Source organism: Pieris napi, chromosome 18 (genome assembly GCF_905475465.1).
Source record: "Pieris napi chromosome 18, ilPieNapi1.2, whole genome shotgun sequence".
NCBI lineage: Eukaryota > Metazoa > Arthropoda > Insecta > Lepidoptera > Pieridae > Pieris > Pieris napi.
The window spans coordinates 11,405,589-11,425,488 of NC_062251.1; the positions used below are offsets into that span (position 1 = coordinate 11,405,589).

A 19,900-nucleotide genomic window follows, 5' to 3' on the forward strand; every position below is an offset into this window, starting at 1 on the left:
GGGAATATTCAAACATCGCTAACTTCCAATCTTAGGGCAAACATTGAAATCGAATTATTTTCATCCGGGATTTGAACCCAAGAACTGCGAACATGCTTATACTGAGGCAAATTATTCTAAAGCATTTTAAGTAGTAAGATCTTTATCAGAGGCTATACACAGTCGTCATTCAAGGGGACATGTTAAGAATATAAACATTTAATATGACAAGTTAAACATTAGAATTGAGACATAAAAAATCGGATTTATGGTCTTTTATAGAAATAGTCAAACATAAGTCCGAAAAAAACGTCTTACCATAGGATTAGCGTCAACGTCACATTTTATGGACATAGTCTCTCCTCGGGCGGCCCGCAGCGCCACGCCGTCCTTTTTTGTGCACACGGGACTGACTATATAAATAATATTAAAATTAACGCTAAATATAGCTTGAGTAACACGGAAAAATATTAATAAAAAAAATATATTTTTTTTAATTAAAAATATTTTTTTAAAAGTAACAGGAGGCAAACTGGCAGACGGCTCACCTGATGTTAAGTGATACCTACAAGGACCATGCCAGAAGGCTCGCAAGTGCGTGCCAGCCTTTGAATTGGTACGCTCTTTTCATGGAGGACCTTATTTAAGGAAATACTTTAGTGGGCAGATGGTTCCACATAGTGGTGGTGCGCGCAAAAGCTGCCTTAAGAGTTGTGGAACGACGGACGTCGAGGTGATACGGTTGGTATTTTATATTCTGCATTACAAACAATTATAACACTGATTTGGCTATAATATTGTAAAAACATGTTTGGTTTATTTTAAAAAGGCAAGTAGGTTATTAGCCTTCTGTGCCTGTCACACGCTTTTTTGTTTACCACTGAACTTCTATAATAAAACTGAGTAGTTTCGCTGAGAATCAAGTCAAAATTTTATTTGTGAGCTCTTTCCTAATAGAACCACAGAGTCGGCTAACTACGGTCTAGGCTTAAATGTATAAAATACCAGTCGTAATTACGGCGAGTTATAACAACATTATTTATAATTTTAAGTAAAAATAAACATAATAACTGGAAAATGCTGATTTGATGTAGCCTATTTCGAAATCCATTCGACTGGCTATATTTCCTTCAAAATACGCTATTAAAGCTAGTATGAAATAAATCGAGACTTGAATATAAATATTTACAAATTGTGTATTAAGTATATTATTTTGAAAATAGTTTTACTGATTTTAATCATATTTTGACATTTGCAGGCTAATTTGACTTGGACTCTCGTGAACCATAAAGGATTTATTATTTTACGAATAAATTACATTTAGTTTAAATTTTCTTTGTGCGATAGATAAAAAATATTTCTCATTAAAAAATATTATGTACGAAACGAACTTTTGTAAAAAATTATAATGGGGTATAAACCCATGAGGTCTGAGGGTCTGGTATGTTAAAAAAGCCTGTTAGTAGGTTGTACGACCGAATTAAAACCCAAACAGAACGCTATAGATAACGAAAGTCGACGAGATCGCGCTACGTTCTATCAATATTCGCGAATGTAGTCCGAAACCAAACATTCAACAAGAAATACATATTATGTAGCTTAATTTACATAAATATAGTTTTAAAATTCATCAATATTTATTCAATACAAAGAAGGAAATAAAGATTTTAAGATTATATAAACATGTTAGTCGATTTTCTTCAAATAAATTCATTAAATTATTATCTAAAAAATATTTTTGTCACAGTTAAATTAGAGAATGCCGCTAAAATGTGTATACTGTGTGTGTACACTGTCACCATAACCTGTATCTTTTTATTATAGCGTAAATGACGAATTAAAACCAATAGATAAAAAACGTCGGAGAGATCATGCTACTTTCAAATTTTTTAAAATTTATCGATATTTAATTCAAGAATCGATCAAGATTATATAAAAAGTAGATTTTCATGAGTTAGCCTAGCCGTCCTTAAATCGGGTTAATTATTACCGAAGTTGCCAGCACAAAAATGCGTAATATTTCAAATAGCAACACTAACAACGAAACTTGTCGCTAATGGACGCCTGGAATATGAAGTGTAGAATTAGGGCACGAGTTTATACAGGATGTTTGCAAACTAAAATAATTTGTGGAATAGTTTTCGAATTAATTACTTATAATATAATTAGTATCCAAGTAAAGTTGTTAATTGTTATTTACACTATTATTATGAATAAGAATAAGAATAATTTTTATTTTCTCCCATATAACACTTACAAAGATAACAGTTGAGAAGGCATTGGGAGACTGGTTTTCAAACTAGGCAAGAACCTGTGATATGGATTACCAGGCTTCCATTCCACAGCAAAGTCATATTGAGTGTTTATATTATACATTGACGAAATAAATATGTTCAATTTCTTTGGTTCAAACTGTTTAAGATGTTTAAATTGAATATCTAAAATTACTGAACCAATAAAAATAAAAAACCGAATATTACCTTATATTAGCTTCACCTGTATGTATGTATGTATGTATGTATGTATGTATGTATGTAACCGACTCCTTCGGACTCGATTTTGACCCACATTAAACGGACAGATTTAATTCAAACTTTGTACACTTATAAAGAATCAGCGACAATATAATAATTTCATAGGTTTATCTCGAAAAAACAATGAAATTTATTTTAAGTCCACAAAGCAATACGATTAAATTGAGACAACACGTATTGCTGCTAGGACTAAAAAGTGGAAAATAAATATAGTTTAAAAAAACTAAAAAACACGGGTTGCTCGATAGACGAAAAATATGGCACAGAGCGCGCCACGCTTTTTTACAATAATACCAGTATTTTTTGTTCATTACCATTTTCAGCCTAAATTAGGAATTATTTTTCACTTTTTAGTTTGATGTGCTTTAAAAGCGTGTTTTTTAGTTTTTTTAAACTATATTTATTTTACTATTAGAATCCTACATTATCTCTGATGAACTTTTTGAAATAATTTTTTAGCATATCGATAGAATATTTTCAAAAGTAACCCTATGTAAAAATACAAATACAAAATCCCGATATTGCGTAAGCTGTGGAAACTATTAACAATAGAGCAAAGTATTACAGTTTTAAAAAGGAAATAAATATTGACAAAAAAGTTTATGATACGATATATCTAAACTATTACATGTTTAATAAAATAATTATCCAGCCGTGCAATAGTATTGAACACTAGTTATTAATTATTATTAAAATTAACTTTTATAATTATACTTAATAAAACTAAAGTAAAAAACCCTAAACCTGTTTTCAAAACTATGTGTTCATATTTTGGAATTAAAAGTTTAATCCCTACACGACACATCATTCGTTTAACATTAAATAAATGACTAAATTCTTAATTCATGCTTCAATTAGTTAAAGACTTATTTATTTATTTTTTTATAGAACGAGACAAGACACCGTCTAGAACTGTGATGGTAGCTGTACACACTCGGCGAGACACCCCGAGACAGGCCGAGGGCGAGAGTGTACAGTAGAGCTCTCGTCTCGCCTCGCTTCCTCGCAGTCGGTCTCGCCTCTCTCGGTCGCCTGTCGGTTTTTTGCGCACGAGTCAAAGGGTCTCGCGAGTAAAACGAGAGCGACCTGTACACACTCGTTCAATCACTTGCTCGATGACTGTGGTTGTGACGGGACGTATCGCACAATGTGGTCTAACGAACGCGAATTAGAGTTTTTGGAGTGTTACCAAAGGGAATCGTTGTTATGGAATCCGAAGGATGTAGGACACAAAAATAAACAATCTCTACATGATGCTTGGATGCGAATAAGCCGGCCGATGGATATCCCAATTGAGGAACTAAAGAAAAAGCGAGATTCACTCATGGCTACGTACCGTGGACGTAACTTTATGAACCTAATTACCTATTTCTGTTGCGGTGCATAGTAACCATCCACCATCTTCTTCTTCGCCATGGCTTCGTAATTTTTTTTTTATGGTAAACGTGAAGAAAATTATAATAACTTATTGCACAAAGACAAACAGCAGCAGCGGTTTCCACGTCCATTATTAACGGTGTTTTAAATACAAATAACGTAACGAGTGTGTACAGGCTGCGCTCTTCTCTCGGTCCTCTCGGTCGAGACTCTCGGCGAGAGGCTCTCGCCGAGTGTGTACAGCCACCATGAGGTTTATTTCGTTTGAGGAGGTAAGGTTACTTCTTTTACTGGTACCTTGCTAAGGCAAGGCACTGCAACCAAAAAAGTAATATTTTCAACATTTTACCACACTTAATATTCTGGTCGCGGCGAGCGTCATGAAAGCTTTTACCAACGCGGGGTGGATTAGTGATCTCATAAATTAAGTTCACGCGTGAACTTGGAAGTTTGATTCACCTAACTTTGATTAAGAGGCGGTTTAGCGTAAAATCTTATAAATTTCGTTAGGAATTCTTCAATATTTCATTAAAAACCACATTTCCTAAAACATTACAGAGGCCTTAAGGTTTCTTATAGATATTACTACGAATATATTTGCATCTTTGATACGTCAAACAGAAAGGCGGATCGCGTTGCGTGTCTGTGGTAGGACTAGAATTATTGACCAATCACAATCGAACCAAACATTTCATGGTTTCGTATGCGCTCCTTTATATACCTATTTATCAGGTCATAAATATTTTATTGTAATAATTTCCAGCTGCGTCGCGAGGATTCGATTCTGCTTTATAATTTTAATAGATACGATTATAAATTCATCCGTCATGATATTTTCATCGAATCTTACTTCCAATCATTTAAAAAGTACATTTAAAACAACTGATAAAACTTACATTTAACATCAATATGTAATGGATCACTGCTGCCCTCCCCAAGCGAATTCCGTGCAACACACACATATGCTCCGGCTCGCTGTTTCGAAACACCCTGTAGCACCAAGCTCTGACGAGTCACGAGCACTCCACCGCTGCCTTTTACAATCACCCCCTAGATTAAAAAATAATTACCTTATATTAAAACTGTGTTGCCACTGTGTTCTTTCGTTGTAAAATATCGTTCAGTATATGTAAGCCCTCTGGGCCAGTTTGATTGATAATTTATGAAACAAATTTTTGTTTTAGCAAGAATCTAATTTATTGTATTTAATGATTGACCGGTGATTTTAAGCCATTATTAAAAGTATCAGTTAGTATTTGCTATATTTTTTTACAAAAAGCTTATTCACGACTCATACAATACCTACAGTCAAAAGAGCAATAAAGACAAGAAAATATAAAAGGTAAATACACGAATTATAAGAAAAATCACTAGGAAAAATATTTAAATTCCTGCAACCGGCATAGCATACTCACATTATATGTAAAATATACGTAGTCATGATCCGGCCTCGATCGCACGTCACAATCCAGGTACACGTCCGACCCCTCCATTATATTGTCAGGGTCTAAATTGGCACCCAACTTAAGTTTCGGTATGGGTACATCTACGGACAAAAAGTTAGATTAGCAACAAAGATTATGAAACTATGCTTTTATTTTTTAATACAGAACTGGACAGTCTGTGCCACAATCCCATCTGATGTTAAGTGAGATATGGCCTATTGGAGAAGACACTTGTCCAGAAGATGCTAATTAATCGCCGCTTATATGAACCCATATTATACTGTCTAAGGAAGATGGAAGGGGCCAAGAGTTCCACGCCTTTGCTGTATTTATAAGAAACGACGAACCAAATCGTGCAGTATGGCACCGGTGGATATTAGCAAGGAAAGGGTGGATGAAACTCCAGCGTACTTCTAGATGAGCGCTGTTTGATATGTTATATACTGACTTCATCTGTGAGCGATAAAATGTCAACAATGAAAAGTTTAAATAACATTAATTCTGATGTTTTAAAGAAACTAAAAACTGAAAAGAACGTAATAAAATGGCGCTTCAAAAGTGAGTATAATTTAACTAAATATGACATGTCAATGTATTCATTTGGGTTCTTAAAAAAGGGTCATGGTCGTATCTTTAAATTATGAAACATATGTTACATACTATAATCTGCGATTCAATTAAAATTGGTTAAATTAAAAGTTATATTAAATGTATCTCTTCGATTCACAATCCTTAAAATATATTAAGGGCCCGGCTGTGAGTATAGTTTTTTTCCATAACCGCAATTAACATTTTCTAGTACGGTGAAGGAAACCTTGTAATGACACCCAAGAAACAAAGACGTGTCAGGCATATCAGGCATCACATACTTGTCCTTAATATAAAAATTATTTATCGCAGAAATTCGAGGTAAAAACTTGGATTTCAATCGATTTATAATTTAAATGAAAATAGCAATTTCCGTTTACAAGCTCATGCAATATATTTTTTTTTTCTATCACAGATTTATTTCGAAGCCGTAGCAAAGGAGAAATTGAATGAGGTTTTATATGGCTTTAGACTTAATAAATACAGAATAAAATTAATTAAGTCGTTAGTGTTACTATTGTTTGTAGTAACAAAAGCTTTTTATTTCGAGATTATAGTTGAAACGTTAAGTAATAAATATTTTAAATAGAAACAAAAAATCAAATTGTTAGCAGTACTGAAACAAATGCATGGTACATGAAGGCATAAGTAATTTTTAATTCATAAACAAGTTATTTAAAATGTTAATAACATTTAGGACTCTGCCTTTATTAAACCGTTTAAATTACATCATTCAAATGCTGCCAAAGAGTTCTGAATAAAGCCTTTGTGAACTGACTGACAAAGACATGTATGGCACAAACGCCTAAATTCTGTACAATTTCGCTTAAATCACTTTAGTTTTGTCGGGAAATCGTAATTTTGGCAACACAGACTATATAATTGCTACGACATTAATAGACAATATTTACCGATTTTATATAAAACCGATAACACTTAGTTAAAGTCTTCATTCAGATTTCTTTTACTTGAGAAATATTATTTTTATATAAGTGATGGTCTTTTAAAAAATACAAAAAAATAAATTGGCTCAGGCTCAGATTTCTGAATCTGTTTCATGATCATTTTTAAATCTAATAGGCAAGTAGGTCAGCCTCCAGTGCCTAGCACACGCCGTCGACTTTTTGGGACTAAGAGGTGTCGGTTTCCTCACGATGTTTTCCTTCACCGTTCGAGCAAATATTAAATGCGCGAATCGAAAGATTGGTGCACAGTCGGGGATCGAACCTACGACCTCAGGTATGAGAGTCGCACGCTGAAGCCACTAGGCCAACACTGCTCTTAGTGATCGGCTTCTTGTTAGACTTTTTATAGGACTCAAGTCTTTTCTTAATCTGTACCTGCTAAATACGTATATTTGTGTTAAAATCTTTAAAAATGAATTGTAAACTTATTTTTGTTTGAAATTTATTTCGGATATCTTGAAAGAATTTTCAATCTAGTCTCAAGTCATTTTAAGGTACTATAAAAACAAAAGCATCACTTAACAGCGCAAGAGGAATTTAATTAAATCAAAATCAGGTCAACTGTTTTAAGATGAGCGCTTCTTATTTGAGAACAGGAATAATTAGACATAGTAAGCAGTTCTTTGGATTTTTTCTAAGAACGCATGAACTGTGTTTAGTGTTCAATTTAAAAAAAATATATGTTGTAATATAAACAGAATGGATGTATTAATACGATTGATATGTATATTATTGATATATACACTACCTGAACAGGGTTTAAATAAATCGAGCAGCATCGTACAATATATATTATATTAAAAACGTTGGAAATATAGCATATGCTACTTGGGGAATATTTAGCATTATGAAAATTATATACTCTATCCTTTTTTGTAATCCTATTCTGTGTAATTCCTTTTTATAATATAAGTATAAATAAAATTAAAATCGAAATATTAATTTTACAGCATCTTCGCTATTGAACTTTGCAAATTTTCTCTAACTTTCAAACCCATTTCAAGGATTCTTCTAAAACCACAAGACTCTTTATTACACTTACGTACTCATAAATTAATTTGGTTTGTTATTTTTACTTCAGAACTTTAATCATTACTTATTTGTTACAAACTTAATACTAGATAGTTGAACAGTCCTGGTTATGTCTGTAAAACGATATAAACTTCAAAACCTACGGATTATGATTTAGTTTATTCATTGAGAAAAATTTACAGCTTATAACTAACTTACTGACTAAATATAACTTTTATAAGTTATAATATTTATATAAAGTTTAAAAAAATAAAATAAGTCAGTGGCGCTACAACCTCTTTAGGTCTTGGCCTCAGATTTCTGAATCTGTTTCATGATCATTTTTAAATCTAATAGGCAAGATCAGCCTCCAGTTCCTGACACACGCCGTCGACTTTTTGGGTCTACGACATGTCGGTTTCCTCACGATGTTTTCCTGCACCGTTCGTGTAAATGTTAAATGTTCACATAGAAATAAAGTCCATTGGTGCACAGCCGGGAATCGAACCTACGACCTCAGGTATGAGTGGCATTCTGAGCCACTAGGTAAGATATATAATATTCAGCAATATGAGTTTTAAGTTAGTAAACACAAGTCATTATTTAAAAAATTATACAGTATAATTATTGATATACAATATCAATATCAAAGTAGAATCTAAAATATACATAGAAAATTTTAATGATACACTTAGGAACATTTTTATGACCAATTAGTTGTACAGTATCGCATTTCAATAGAAATTTTGATACCACAAGACGTTTGAAGGTCAATATTCCAATTAAAATCCAATTGAGGAAATACACAAATTGGCTCTATATTTGAAAGACTCGTTTGAAGTGTTACTGAATTTCAAGAATTTTCATTGTTCTTTTTGAATGTTATTATTTAGATGTTTTTTTTTTAAGATTTACATTTTCCTTTTCAATTATAAATAACCTGCGTCTTGTGTGTGCATGGATATATCGTAGCAAATATAAAAATAGAAATGAGAGGGTAGATTCAAATATATTTGAAAGGTTTTTGATGTACCTGCTTAGGCTTTATTAATACGAGTTTTTTTTTTGCAGAAATGAAACGCAGATGTTGACTAATGATGCTGACTTACGTTGTATCTCCATCTTCCATCCATCTTCTCGAACGGAATGCTTCAGGTTCTGCTGAACAGATCTGCATGAGATTATTCGACCCGAATCTTCGACTGTCGGTATTATGCTCAAGATACTACTTGTCACGTTGCCGTCGGGCGATATCTAGAAAAGAACTCGAATTACGATATGGGTTTACAGGGCTTTGTGTTTGAATACAATTTGTTAGTTGAAAAAATATATATGTAAGGAAATGTAATGATGTTATGATCGAGTCAATTGACCGTTGATCTTTATTGTTGATTTTATTAATGAGTTAGATTTCTTCTACGTTTAGGAATCATAATTTATTTTGATTTGATTTGTTTTGTTATTATTTAATTGTATTATAGTTTAAAATCATATCTTAACGAATAAAAGTACGGATATCGGTCGAGGCGCCAACTTGATTTTGGACAGTGCGTTCAGAAAGCGCGCTCTGTGCCATATTTTTCGTCTATCGAGCAACCCACGCCTTTTCCCCATAATACCAGTATTTTTTGTTCATTACCATTTTCAGCCTAAATTAGGAATTATTTTTCACATTTTAGTTTGATGTGCTTTAAAAGCGTGTCTTTTAGTTTTTTTTAACTATATTTATTTTGCTATAGATAAACAAGCTGTCAAGTCAATAGTTGCGTGTGTTCTCTGATAGATTTTGCATTTTTTTAGAATTTGACATACGATAGCTTTGTTAAGGCGTGGACTGAACACAATAAACAAAGCAAATCTAATCATTGTTTCCCCTCTACTAGCTTTAGAACCAAAACAGAATATTCATTTAAAAACGTTTTAAACACAATATCTGACAATTCATGAATTTAGCTTCCACATAGAAAAATCGCTAGTATAAATAAAATCCTTGGAGGTTTCATTAAAATGCGATTGATGCGCTGGGTGTACACAGGCGATCAATCTTGTGTGTCCAGTTACTTTGAGATTAAGATTAAATACACTTTATTCCAGAGTAAGCTATTAAGGAAAATGTCGCTTTCTATTTCTAGAATACAGTTTTAAAACAAGGAAACGTAGCGCCTCATTTTGATTCGCCAATAATATTTCTAGACCAATCACAATTAAGCGACGTGATCTATAGTTTGTGTATTTCATTCAAAGTTACACTATTTGCTTGCTCTATTTAATATATAAAATAGAAAGGGTCGCGGTTCTTGAACGAAAATATGTTTGGTTTTGAAAAGTCTGAGATAGTCTGAGTGCAAAGGGAACCGTCGCGTAGTGCATATGAGGTCGAACAGTGCTAAATTGTTTTTTCTTATGTTGACTGATACGTCATTTTAATTATAATAATAATCTATGTACACAATCATAAGTACATATGGTTATTATTGTGTTCGTTACAATATTTTTCTAAATATTATATACATAGTAAGTTAGCTTAAGAGTATATTCAATCTTTCAAGATTTTTTATTCTAGGTACATATAATTATCAAATCAATGTATACAAAATATTGTTAAAAACTATTTTAAAAGAGTTAGTATGGAGTTTCTTGCCCATTCTGCGCCATATGAAACTACCTTTTGGATGGGGCAACTAGTCATTTTTTTTTAAATATTATTAACTTGTAATGTTTCCTTTTAAAAGAGCCTTATATATAGGCCTAATTGAAATAAATGATTTGACTTTAACGTGAAAAGTATTTGTTGTAGATGAATTACGCGTAGCAAATAAGAATTATATGGGCGCCGGTGTTCTTTCCGCATAGACTCTGGCAAAAGAGTTGTGAGCTCAAATATAGGATTAATTGTATGGCGAGGATATTTTTAATAATTATTTCAAGTTTCAGTCCAAAGGTCAAATTAAAGCTCCAATTAAAAGTAGACTTTAGTAGTAGCGAATCGGGCTTCGGAACTTTTTGTATTGGGATAGAAATTACAGTTTAATAAGTTTAATTTTAATCAAAGGGCTACTTATATTAAATATATAAGTAAATATACCTACATAACACAGGCCTACAAATTTTTTTTTTTTTTATGGTGCAGCTCCTTTTGTATATATTGTCGATAAAATAGGTAATGTACAATATATTGGCATACGTCATTTTAACTCTAGTTTACCCGCTACCCTTATTTCATTTTTTTTCCCGCCTTGGTCGTAAATAGTGATTATTACATTCATATCGATAAAGTTTCTATTACTAATTCAATATGATTAGTACGTCCAGATGTTGTGTTAACGATTCTGATACTTTTTGCTATGTTTGTGATCAATACATACTAAAAGATCAGCGTATAACGATGACAAACACTGTGAATAGTTTGTATTTTGCTTATTTCGGTATTGAAATTCAGCACCAATATAAAGTGTGGGTCCCACATGATGTGTGCACAATATGAGTTGAACGTCTACGACAGTGGGAGAAACGCTCACGTAAGTCTTTAAAGTTTTTAAATTTTATTTTATTTCTTTAACAATATAAAATACATATATTAAGATAATATTTTCATTACAGCGTATTGGCCTACGGAGAATTCATACACCCAATCACTCATAGCCCTGGACTGTATTTTGATCCAATTGGGAAACTAAACATAAACACTGGTTATTTAGATATTGTTTCACCTTTCGATATATCACACATAGAACCGCACTTAGGAAATATAAATTCAATTCTAGTGACTGTTAAATACATCTGTCGACAACTCCAATTAGAAACAATAGACAACTTAGAGTGTCAAAACATATTAGAACCCTTAACAGTCAGATACAACGATACAACCTAGTAAATGAGTTTTCATCCATTTCCCATTTAACGGACAGTAACAGACGTAAGAGATCACCCTGGCTTGGTGGCATCGGATCCCTTGCTAAAATTGTTTTAGGCACCTTAGATGAAGACGATGCTATCAAATATGATAACGCAATACGTAACAGTGAAAATAATGAAAAAAGGTTGGCCTCCTTAATAAAAGAAAACATATTAGTTACTAGTTCCACTATGTTTAAAGTTAATGAAACCTTATATAAAATTAAAATTAATGAAGCCAATCTTAATAATGCTATCAACGAATTTTCAGTACATATAAAAAATTTAAGTGTAATTTCCGATCAAATATTAGTAAAATCTAAAATTAATTCTATACTTAACAGCTTAGAAGCTTCCATGTTAACATTGTCATTTCAACTCTCCGACATTGTATACGCAATCATTCTTAGTAACCAAAACATCCTTCATCCGGCCGTCTTATCGCCGAAACAATTGTACTTAGAACTCGTTGACTATTATAAACATTTACCTGTAGATTATAGGTTCCCAGTAGAATTAGAATTAAACAACATGTACCCTTTAATGAATGTATCCGGTGTAACATGTTATAGTTTTAATAACAAAATTATGTTTATTCTAAGAGTTCCGTTAATATCTACAAATAGTTTTAATTTATATGAAACAATAGCATTACCAACGCCCTATAGCAATGTAAATCCAACCGCTTTTAGTTTTATTGTTCCCAGTTTTAAATATATCGCAGTGACCAAAGACAAGTCAGAATACTGTCATTTAGATACTCTTAATAATTGTAAACCTGTCAATATTAACAACTATATTTGTGATGTTATGAATACCTTTTCAACTACTGAAAACCCGAGTTGTGAAACAGAAATACTTTTAAACTTAATTAATAAACTCCCAGACCAATGTAAATCAGAATTCGTACATGGTACAATTGACATATGGAAAACTCTTACTAATAACAACTGGCTTTATATACAATCACATGTTAATAAATTATTCATAGAATGCGTAAATCAAAATGTAATCGTAAAGAACCTACATGGCATTGGAATTGTCAATGTCCCTAATAATTGTAAAGCACATAGTAAAAGTACAAAATTAATTCCCAAATTATTCTCTTAAAAAAGTCTATTCTCTTAATACCACAACCTATCATATACAATCGGACTTTAACATAATAAACGATACATTTTGTAACTTAGATAAGTTAAATAAGAAATTAAATAATGAGGCTCCTTCGAGATTATTAAGTATAAATCTAGATACTTACGCTAATGAGCTAAGATCAAAATCAAAAATAATATCAGCTACCGCTGATGAAATCATTAATCAACATTCAGTTTTAAAATACGAGACTCATTATTCAATTATATTCTATGTAGTATTAGGAATTATATTTTTGTACTGTATCTTTAGAATTTTTATTATAATAAAGAAATGCAACCGTTTCCCATTCAGATCCTCTCAATCAAATCCTGCTGAACTCCCCACTACTCAAGGTATCCCTGTTACCTCTTCCACATCTCAGGAATCTATAAAAACCCATCACTCTAATCCTGAAATTAATCAAATCCCAGCACCTAGTATCAGAAGACACTTATAAAATATATTTTTCCTAAACTTCGAATCTTAACCCCGAAGTTTAGTCTTACCCCAGGAGATGTTACACCTTTATTCTGTTAGCCTTAGAGCTGACTTCATTCCCTCTTTCCAACTACGTAAACACTTTGCTTCCTATATAATAAACATCCCGCTCAAACCCAGTTAGTTGTTTTCCTACTCCTAATTCAAGACGGTTGCTCCGAAATCAAAATTTGTTTTTTTAAAAAGCCTAATTCAAGTTCAGTTATAACAGTACGCGTATATCCAGGATTCGTCACCTGATACGATGTTGTATACAGCATTTGAGGATCCTGCGTGGAATCTTTCGAGAGTTCTGACGCACCAAGTAACACCTTTTTGCTCTTCACAGAGCGAATGCGGTATCCATCGGGAAAACAACTTTTTTACACCTAATTGTTCATGCAAGATTATTTGTATTTGACTCATGCTAATGTCTAAAGTTGCCTGAATTTCGCGGTATGTCACTTGTCGATCTTCCTCAATCAGCTTACGCACAGCATCAACGTTTTCTTGGGTGACTGCAGTTTTTCGACGACCTTGACGGGGATCATCACTGAGCTTGACACGTCCACGTTGAATTGTGGTTTTGGATGGGGCTTCATCACCAAATGCAGAAATCATCCGGTCAACACACTGTTTTTGTGATAAACCACTTCGAAAGTCATAATAAATCATCACTCTTGAATTTTCTCGAGTCAATTCCATTTCTCAACGACTAAACAAGTTTGACCAAACTTTGAGAAAAGACCGAGAATCTTTTTTAAAAAAAATAAATGGTATTCGATTTTAAAAAAAAGGAGTTTTCAATTAAAAAGATTTAAATATGACAGGAACAGTGGTATTATTCCATTCCCGATAGTTTTAGTGCAGCCTATGTAATCAAAATTACACGAACGATTATCATACGGCAATCATAAAATCGTAAATAAAATGTTTGAGAGGTCAACTGTATATAAATAAGCGTATAAGTTATTTTTGAGTATTAATCGAAATAATATTAATTATTAGTCAAATAAAACCTGATTTTTATTGTAAACTTTTATCGGCGAATCGCTTAATTAGTTATTCATTATCATAAATAATAATATTAATTAGGGTTTTTATATTTTCCCAAATATCCAATCAGATCGTGCCTTTATTATATGCAAATGTATGTATGTAACTTTAAATACTTATTTAATGAATATCATTAATATCGAAGCTTGTTTATCGAACTTTATATATATAAGTTAAGATGGCAGAAGGTTACACTCTGCCACAAGGCAGTAAATCAAGCCATCTTAAATAAATTAAAAAAATCTTTAACATTAAAGAACTGGGTGTGGTCCTTTAACCTCATAAAACAAGCATATCTTGGCTAGGTCTTGGACGGTGTTTGTAATAAAACTCATTCAAAATGGAGCGACCGTATTCGTGTGCCGATATGGTTAGGTCTGCGAATCGGACAACATATTTTTTTCATCCTCCTAAATGTTAAGGGGGTCCCTAAATTGGTTTTAGACAAAATTTTTTGGTTGTATTTTTTAAATTTTCAATATTTAAATTTTTTAAATTTAATTTCCTTAAGTTTCACCCCTTTACGATCAACTCCTATTTTTTATTTTAGTAGATAGTTATTTTTATTGAAATAAAAAAATGTTTCCTAGAAATAAGATACATGGCAACACGTTTGCCGGGTCAGCTAGTTTCCATATAAGAACGTTAGTATAATATATATAAATACTATGCGGACGAAGTCACGCATAGTAATATGTAAATAACAACTATTTAAAATGTACAACATATTAAACAGCCACACATTAATCTTAGCTCAAATTTCCAGCACTTTCCACGTTTTCATCGTCTCAAAGTGGCATAGAAAAACTGCCCTTTTTCTCAAGTCTTAATAGTAATTTAGAGCTTAGCGAAGAAAATAATCTAGATTTCAGTGGTAAAATCTAGGTCAAGTCTGCTTAGAGTGAGGCCAGCTCAAAAATAGCTTTTATAGTATTATACAATGAAAATGCATAATTCTGTAGGGCAAATGATTTTGTTTACGATATTCAAATTTTTATTAAGGTCTGCAATAAAAGATGTGTATGTTTTATAGCGGGCGAATTATATGGGGCTGAGTGTGCTTCGTGAGTTTTTACTATTCCCCGTTAATTTTTGTTACTGTCACACATAACATTTTATTGAAGTTAAAAAAACTAAAAGATATGTTTGAACAATTCTAGAACAATACTAATTTATGTTGCACATAGTTATATAGCATTTAAAAAATATAGGTGTCATTATAGTTGAAACATTGTGTATGAATAATTATTCAGGATTTTATGGATAGTTGCATTAAATTAATGATTTTTAATTATTTAATTTGTAACGACATACAATAAATGTTTTATTTTTAAGTGTTTATCTAGCTCAACGACGCGTTCTACTAGTTATTTTTTTATACTTTGTTAGTGTTTTTGTAAGTCTGCATGAAAATAAATATATTTTTACTTTAGATCAAATCAAAAAAAAATACCTTTTCCCGAATTGTACGGAGTCTAGTAGCCCCCTTCGACCATGATATTGTAGGGTGAGGACGAGCGCCAACTGCTTGACAAATTATTTCCACCCCTCTTCCCGCTACCAGCGGTCTGGCACCACCAATTATACGCACCCATAGAGGATATACTGCAAGAAAATAACGAAATAAAATTATATCAGAAAACCAAAAACTTAAAAACTTGTAAAAACTTTTATATTTTTGTAGGCTGCAGTTCAATTTAAAACACAGTACAAATATGTATGGTAAGTATGTACAAATTAATATTTAAAAAATCTTAATTATTAAAAAAACATATCTCCTTTATTGGTAACCATAATGGTATATTTGTATTTATGTAAATATAGTTTTTTTTGGTATTTTTGTAAATTAATTTATAATACCATAAGCATTGTGTTTGTGCACGCCGCATCTATAACCATAACACATTAATTATAGTTTGTGTAACTTAAAATAAATAATAAATAAATAATGGTTTCATTAAATATCGAAACATGTATGTATATAGGAAATAGAAAACATTAAATGTGCAATGTAATCCGTTATAATCCATATTTAATTATATTCAAGATAGACTTACGATTCATATCAATAGTGATGGTTTTCGACAGCGGTGATATCGAAGGGTCAGTGACAGCCTGTTTATAAAAAATAGATAAAGATTCATCGAAATTCTTTAATAATTGTCGAATCATTGCTTTATTAGACGAATACCACTCGAAAGAAATCTTGATTTGGTTGGAACAGAGTTATAATAACCACAGAAATAAAAGAGTGATAGCAACAGTTACTTGTAGGCAATCTCTCAACGTTTGCCTACAAGTAACATTGCCATACTAAGCTAGGCTTAGCTTATCTGAAAGTCACAGTGCATCGTAGTCTGTGACGTCAAACGTCGTAGGATTTGAGGTCGCTGCAGGGCTTATTTCCCATTTTTGTTATGCTCTGTAACGTCATTATAGTTCGACAGTAATCTTAATACTTAATATGAAAAATTAAGTTTTTATGAATAAATGAAAAAAAACGCGTAGCAAGAATTATATTAGTTATAACTGCTACGCCGGTTTTCTTTATTCTCAAACATTTCTGAATTTCACAAATAAAATTTTATAACATGCTAATCTTATTTATATACAATACATCTGTATGTTTCGTGATCATTTGTTTTTTCTAATAGTCAAGTAGGTGAACAGCCTAATGTGCCTGACACACGCCGTCAAATTTTAGGGTATAAGGCATGCTGGTTTCCTCACAATTTCCGTCACCGAGTGTTAAATGTGCATATAGACAGAAAGTCCATTGGTCCAGGGATGAGAGTAGCACGCTGAAGACTTTATGCCAACTCTGTTCTATTATGTATGTGTGTAGATTGTAGAGATTATTTGATATAAAATATATATTGTCAAGGAAAAGTACTAGTTCTTCTTATTTCTTTTAATTTTTGACTTGTGTGACCCTAAAGTAGTTGTTGCTTTCGAGTTTCGGATCTTGTCTGATACTAGAAAGGGCAAACGCTTGACCTTGTCGCAATGGGGTGTCTTATAGGGTTCGTTTCAAGCTTATTAAAATGACGCATAGAACTATTTTAACATAGGAAAAGCGACGTTTACAGAAGTGCATAAGGCTTATAATTCTTTGCGGGTTTTGTTAAAATGGGTACGAGTGTTGCACGTTTTTAGAAATGAGCTGAGGAGCACGAACTTCATAGTTTCATTTTGTCTACGCAAACGCTAGTATATTTTGCAATAATATCAGTTTTTGACTGCTCGAACAAATCGAATTTCCATACAATTTGTAGTATAGTATTTTATTCGAACAATTCATTTGTCAGAATCTGTTTTGTTTTACGATACCAATTTCTAGTGAAAACTTTTTTGATTCTGTTTGTTTTAGATGTGTTTTCTTCTCTAGTTTAATAAACCATTTTTTTGTCTGTCTGCGGATACTTATATAATTATAACTTTTTTGTCAACATTTGTGATGTGATTTTGGAATAAATAAATGTATTCATTTATTAGCTATGGATAAGTAGTATAAAAACCGTTAATTGGCTTGTACATTTCTCAACTCTGCGACAGCGCGTTCGTATCACGCCTGTTCTGCAATGGATGTTTCTATGTAATGTTCGTATGGTGAAGGAAAACATCGTATAGCATACCTAAGACCCAAATGTTCGACGGCTCTGTTCAGGCATAGAATGCTGATCACCTCTTTGCCTATTAAAAATGATCACCAAACGTATTCAAAAGTCTGTGGGTAAGACTTTTGACGTTTTTTTATACAATCAATTTTACGAAAACTTACCTGGCAAGTGAGAGTTGCAGGATACAAATCTCTCTGTAGTGTGAAAGAGACGGATGCCCTCGACTCAGAGTTGGCTAAGAGTGCGTGTGACTGCCACCACGATACTCTAGCTGCGGGGCGACCTATGAACAAACACCAAGGACTGTATTTACAGATAACTGATGTTTCATGTCATTGTTATTGGTTTCAATTCTATGATTTGAATGTATCAAAGATAAATATGGCGCCAAATTATGTTTACAGAGTGTATTATGCAATGACTTGTGAATGTTAAAAAAATAGTTGTAATTTTTACAAAACTCTTAAACGTACCTACAAGAAATACATGCAGACATACAAACAAGTACGGACGGATAGTTAATATCTCCATTTACACTGTATTAACATAAGCACTGGTCTGTTCTTTTTCATAAAATATACTAATAGCGGAAATAGAATGTGAACGAAAGAGACAAAATAGTACATTAAAATTGTGCAATAACACACAAATACACAAATAAGGGCGTACAAGAATTTCCTATAAATTTCCTTCACTATAGTATGTGTGCTGTAGCATAGTGACAGTTGACAGTTGCAGGTGACAGTTGCTTAATTTTTCATTTCACTCTTGAAAAAAAATAAAATCTCACTGTGTGAAGACTTAGAACGTGACATTGGCGGAATTGTGATTTACACAGATGTCGCCATTATAAATAAAGTGAAGTGAAATAAAATCCAATTGAAAGCTACAGCGCACATACTATAGTCTATCTCAATATAACTCACCACCAATAGCCACGCAAGTAAGATTGACTCTGGTCCCTTCATCGAAAGGCCCCATTGCCCCACCACGGAACTCTTCTCCATCTTGGTCCAGTATCACTAGCCGTTTCGGAGGTACTGTTGAATAATTAATATTTTCAACAATTTAAAGTAAAATTACAAGTACAATTAATATTGCGAAATATATTCCTTCAGGAAAAAAAACTTTTTCAAGAGATTATTAGATTTCGTGAATAAGACGTTTCAAGCGTGAGAGTACAATTTATATTTACAGTATTTAATTGAATCAGGAAATCAAAATCATCATAATTTTCACGGACGGAATAGAGAAATAAATTAAAAATACGTTTAATTTTGTACAAGGATTGCAACCTCCATTACATACATACAAAATCTATCTCAACTGATGTTAAGTAATACCGCCACCTATGGACCACTCACATTGCCAGAGGGCAAGCAAGTGCTTTCCCGACCCTTTAAGAACTGGTGCGCTCTTTGATTTCTTTGTTTGAATTATGGTCTTTGATTTCTTTGTCCTTTGTTTGAGTCGAATTGGTACGGAAATATTTCAGTGGGCAGCTGGTTCACATGGTGGTGGTGCGCGGCAAAAACTTCCTTAAAAATGCTCATTGTGGAACGATAGTAAACATATATCATATAGTAAACAAAGGTTCTACTTACTCAATACGGTTAGGTTGAGCCTTGTGTTCTTGGTAGGTAACTTTATGAAGTCAACCCTACATCTATACTGACCGCTGTCTTCAGGCCTGGTGAAAAAAAGTGTTAAGTAAAATAACCAATACTTTAAATGTAATTTAAATCTACTTTTTAACGCCTTACTAAGCCGTCGTGTAATTGCAAAAACGCACACACACCACCACACACTCCCACAGGCAG

General features: G+C 32.6%; 1 protein-coding gene across 3 annotated transcripts in view; it reads right to left on the reverse strand.

Annotated features, from left to right (window-relative positions):
• LOC125058679 overlaps positions 1-19,900 on the reverse strand; it is a 54,372-nt gene that overhangs the window by 25,623 nt on the left and 8,849 nt on the right. For all 3 annotated transcript variants that reach the window (XM_047662800.1, XM_047662799.1, XM_047662801.1), the window contains exons 4-12: positions 19,685-19,770; positions 19,007-19,120; positions 18,242-18,363; positions 16,518-16,575; positions 15,914-16,065; positions 9,009-9,153; positions 5,306-5,436; positions 4,787-4,940; positions 298-392 (exon numbers count right to left, since the gene is read on the reverse strand). In XM_047662800.1, coding sequence (XP_047518756.1) covers positions 298-392; positions 4,787-4,940; positions 5,306-5,436; positions 9,009-9,153; positions 15,914-16,065; positions 16,518-16,575; positions 18,242-18,363; positions 19,007-19,120; positions 19,685-19,770 — 1,057 coding nt within the window. The remainder of the gene's footprint in view (positions 1-297; positions 393-4,786; positions 4,941-5,305; positions 5,437-9,008; positions 9,154-15,913; positions 16,066-16,517; positions 16,576-18,241; positions 18,364-19,006; positions 19,121-19,684; positions 19,771-19,900) is intronic.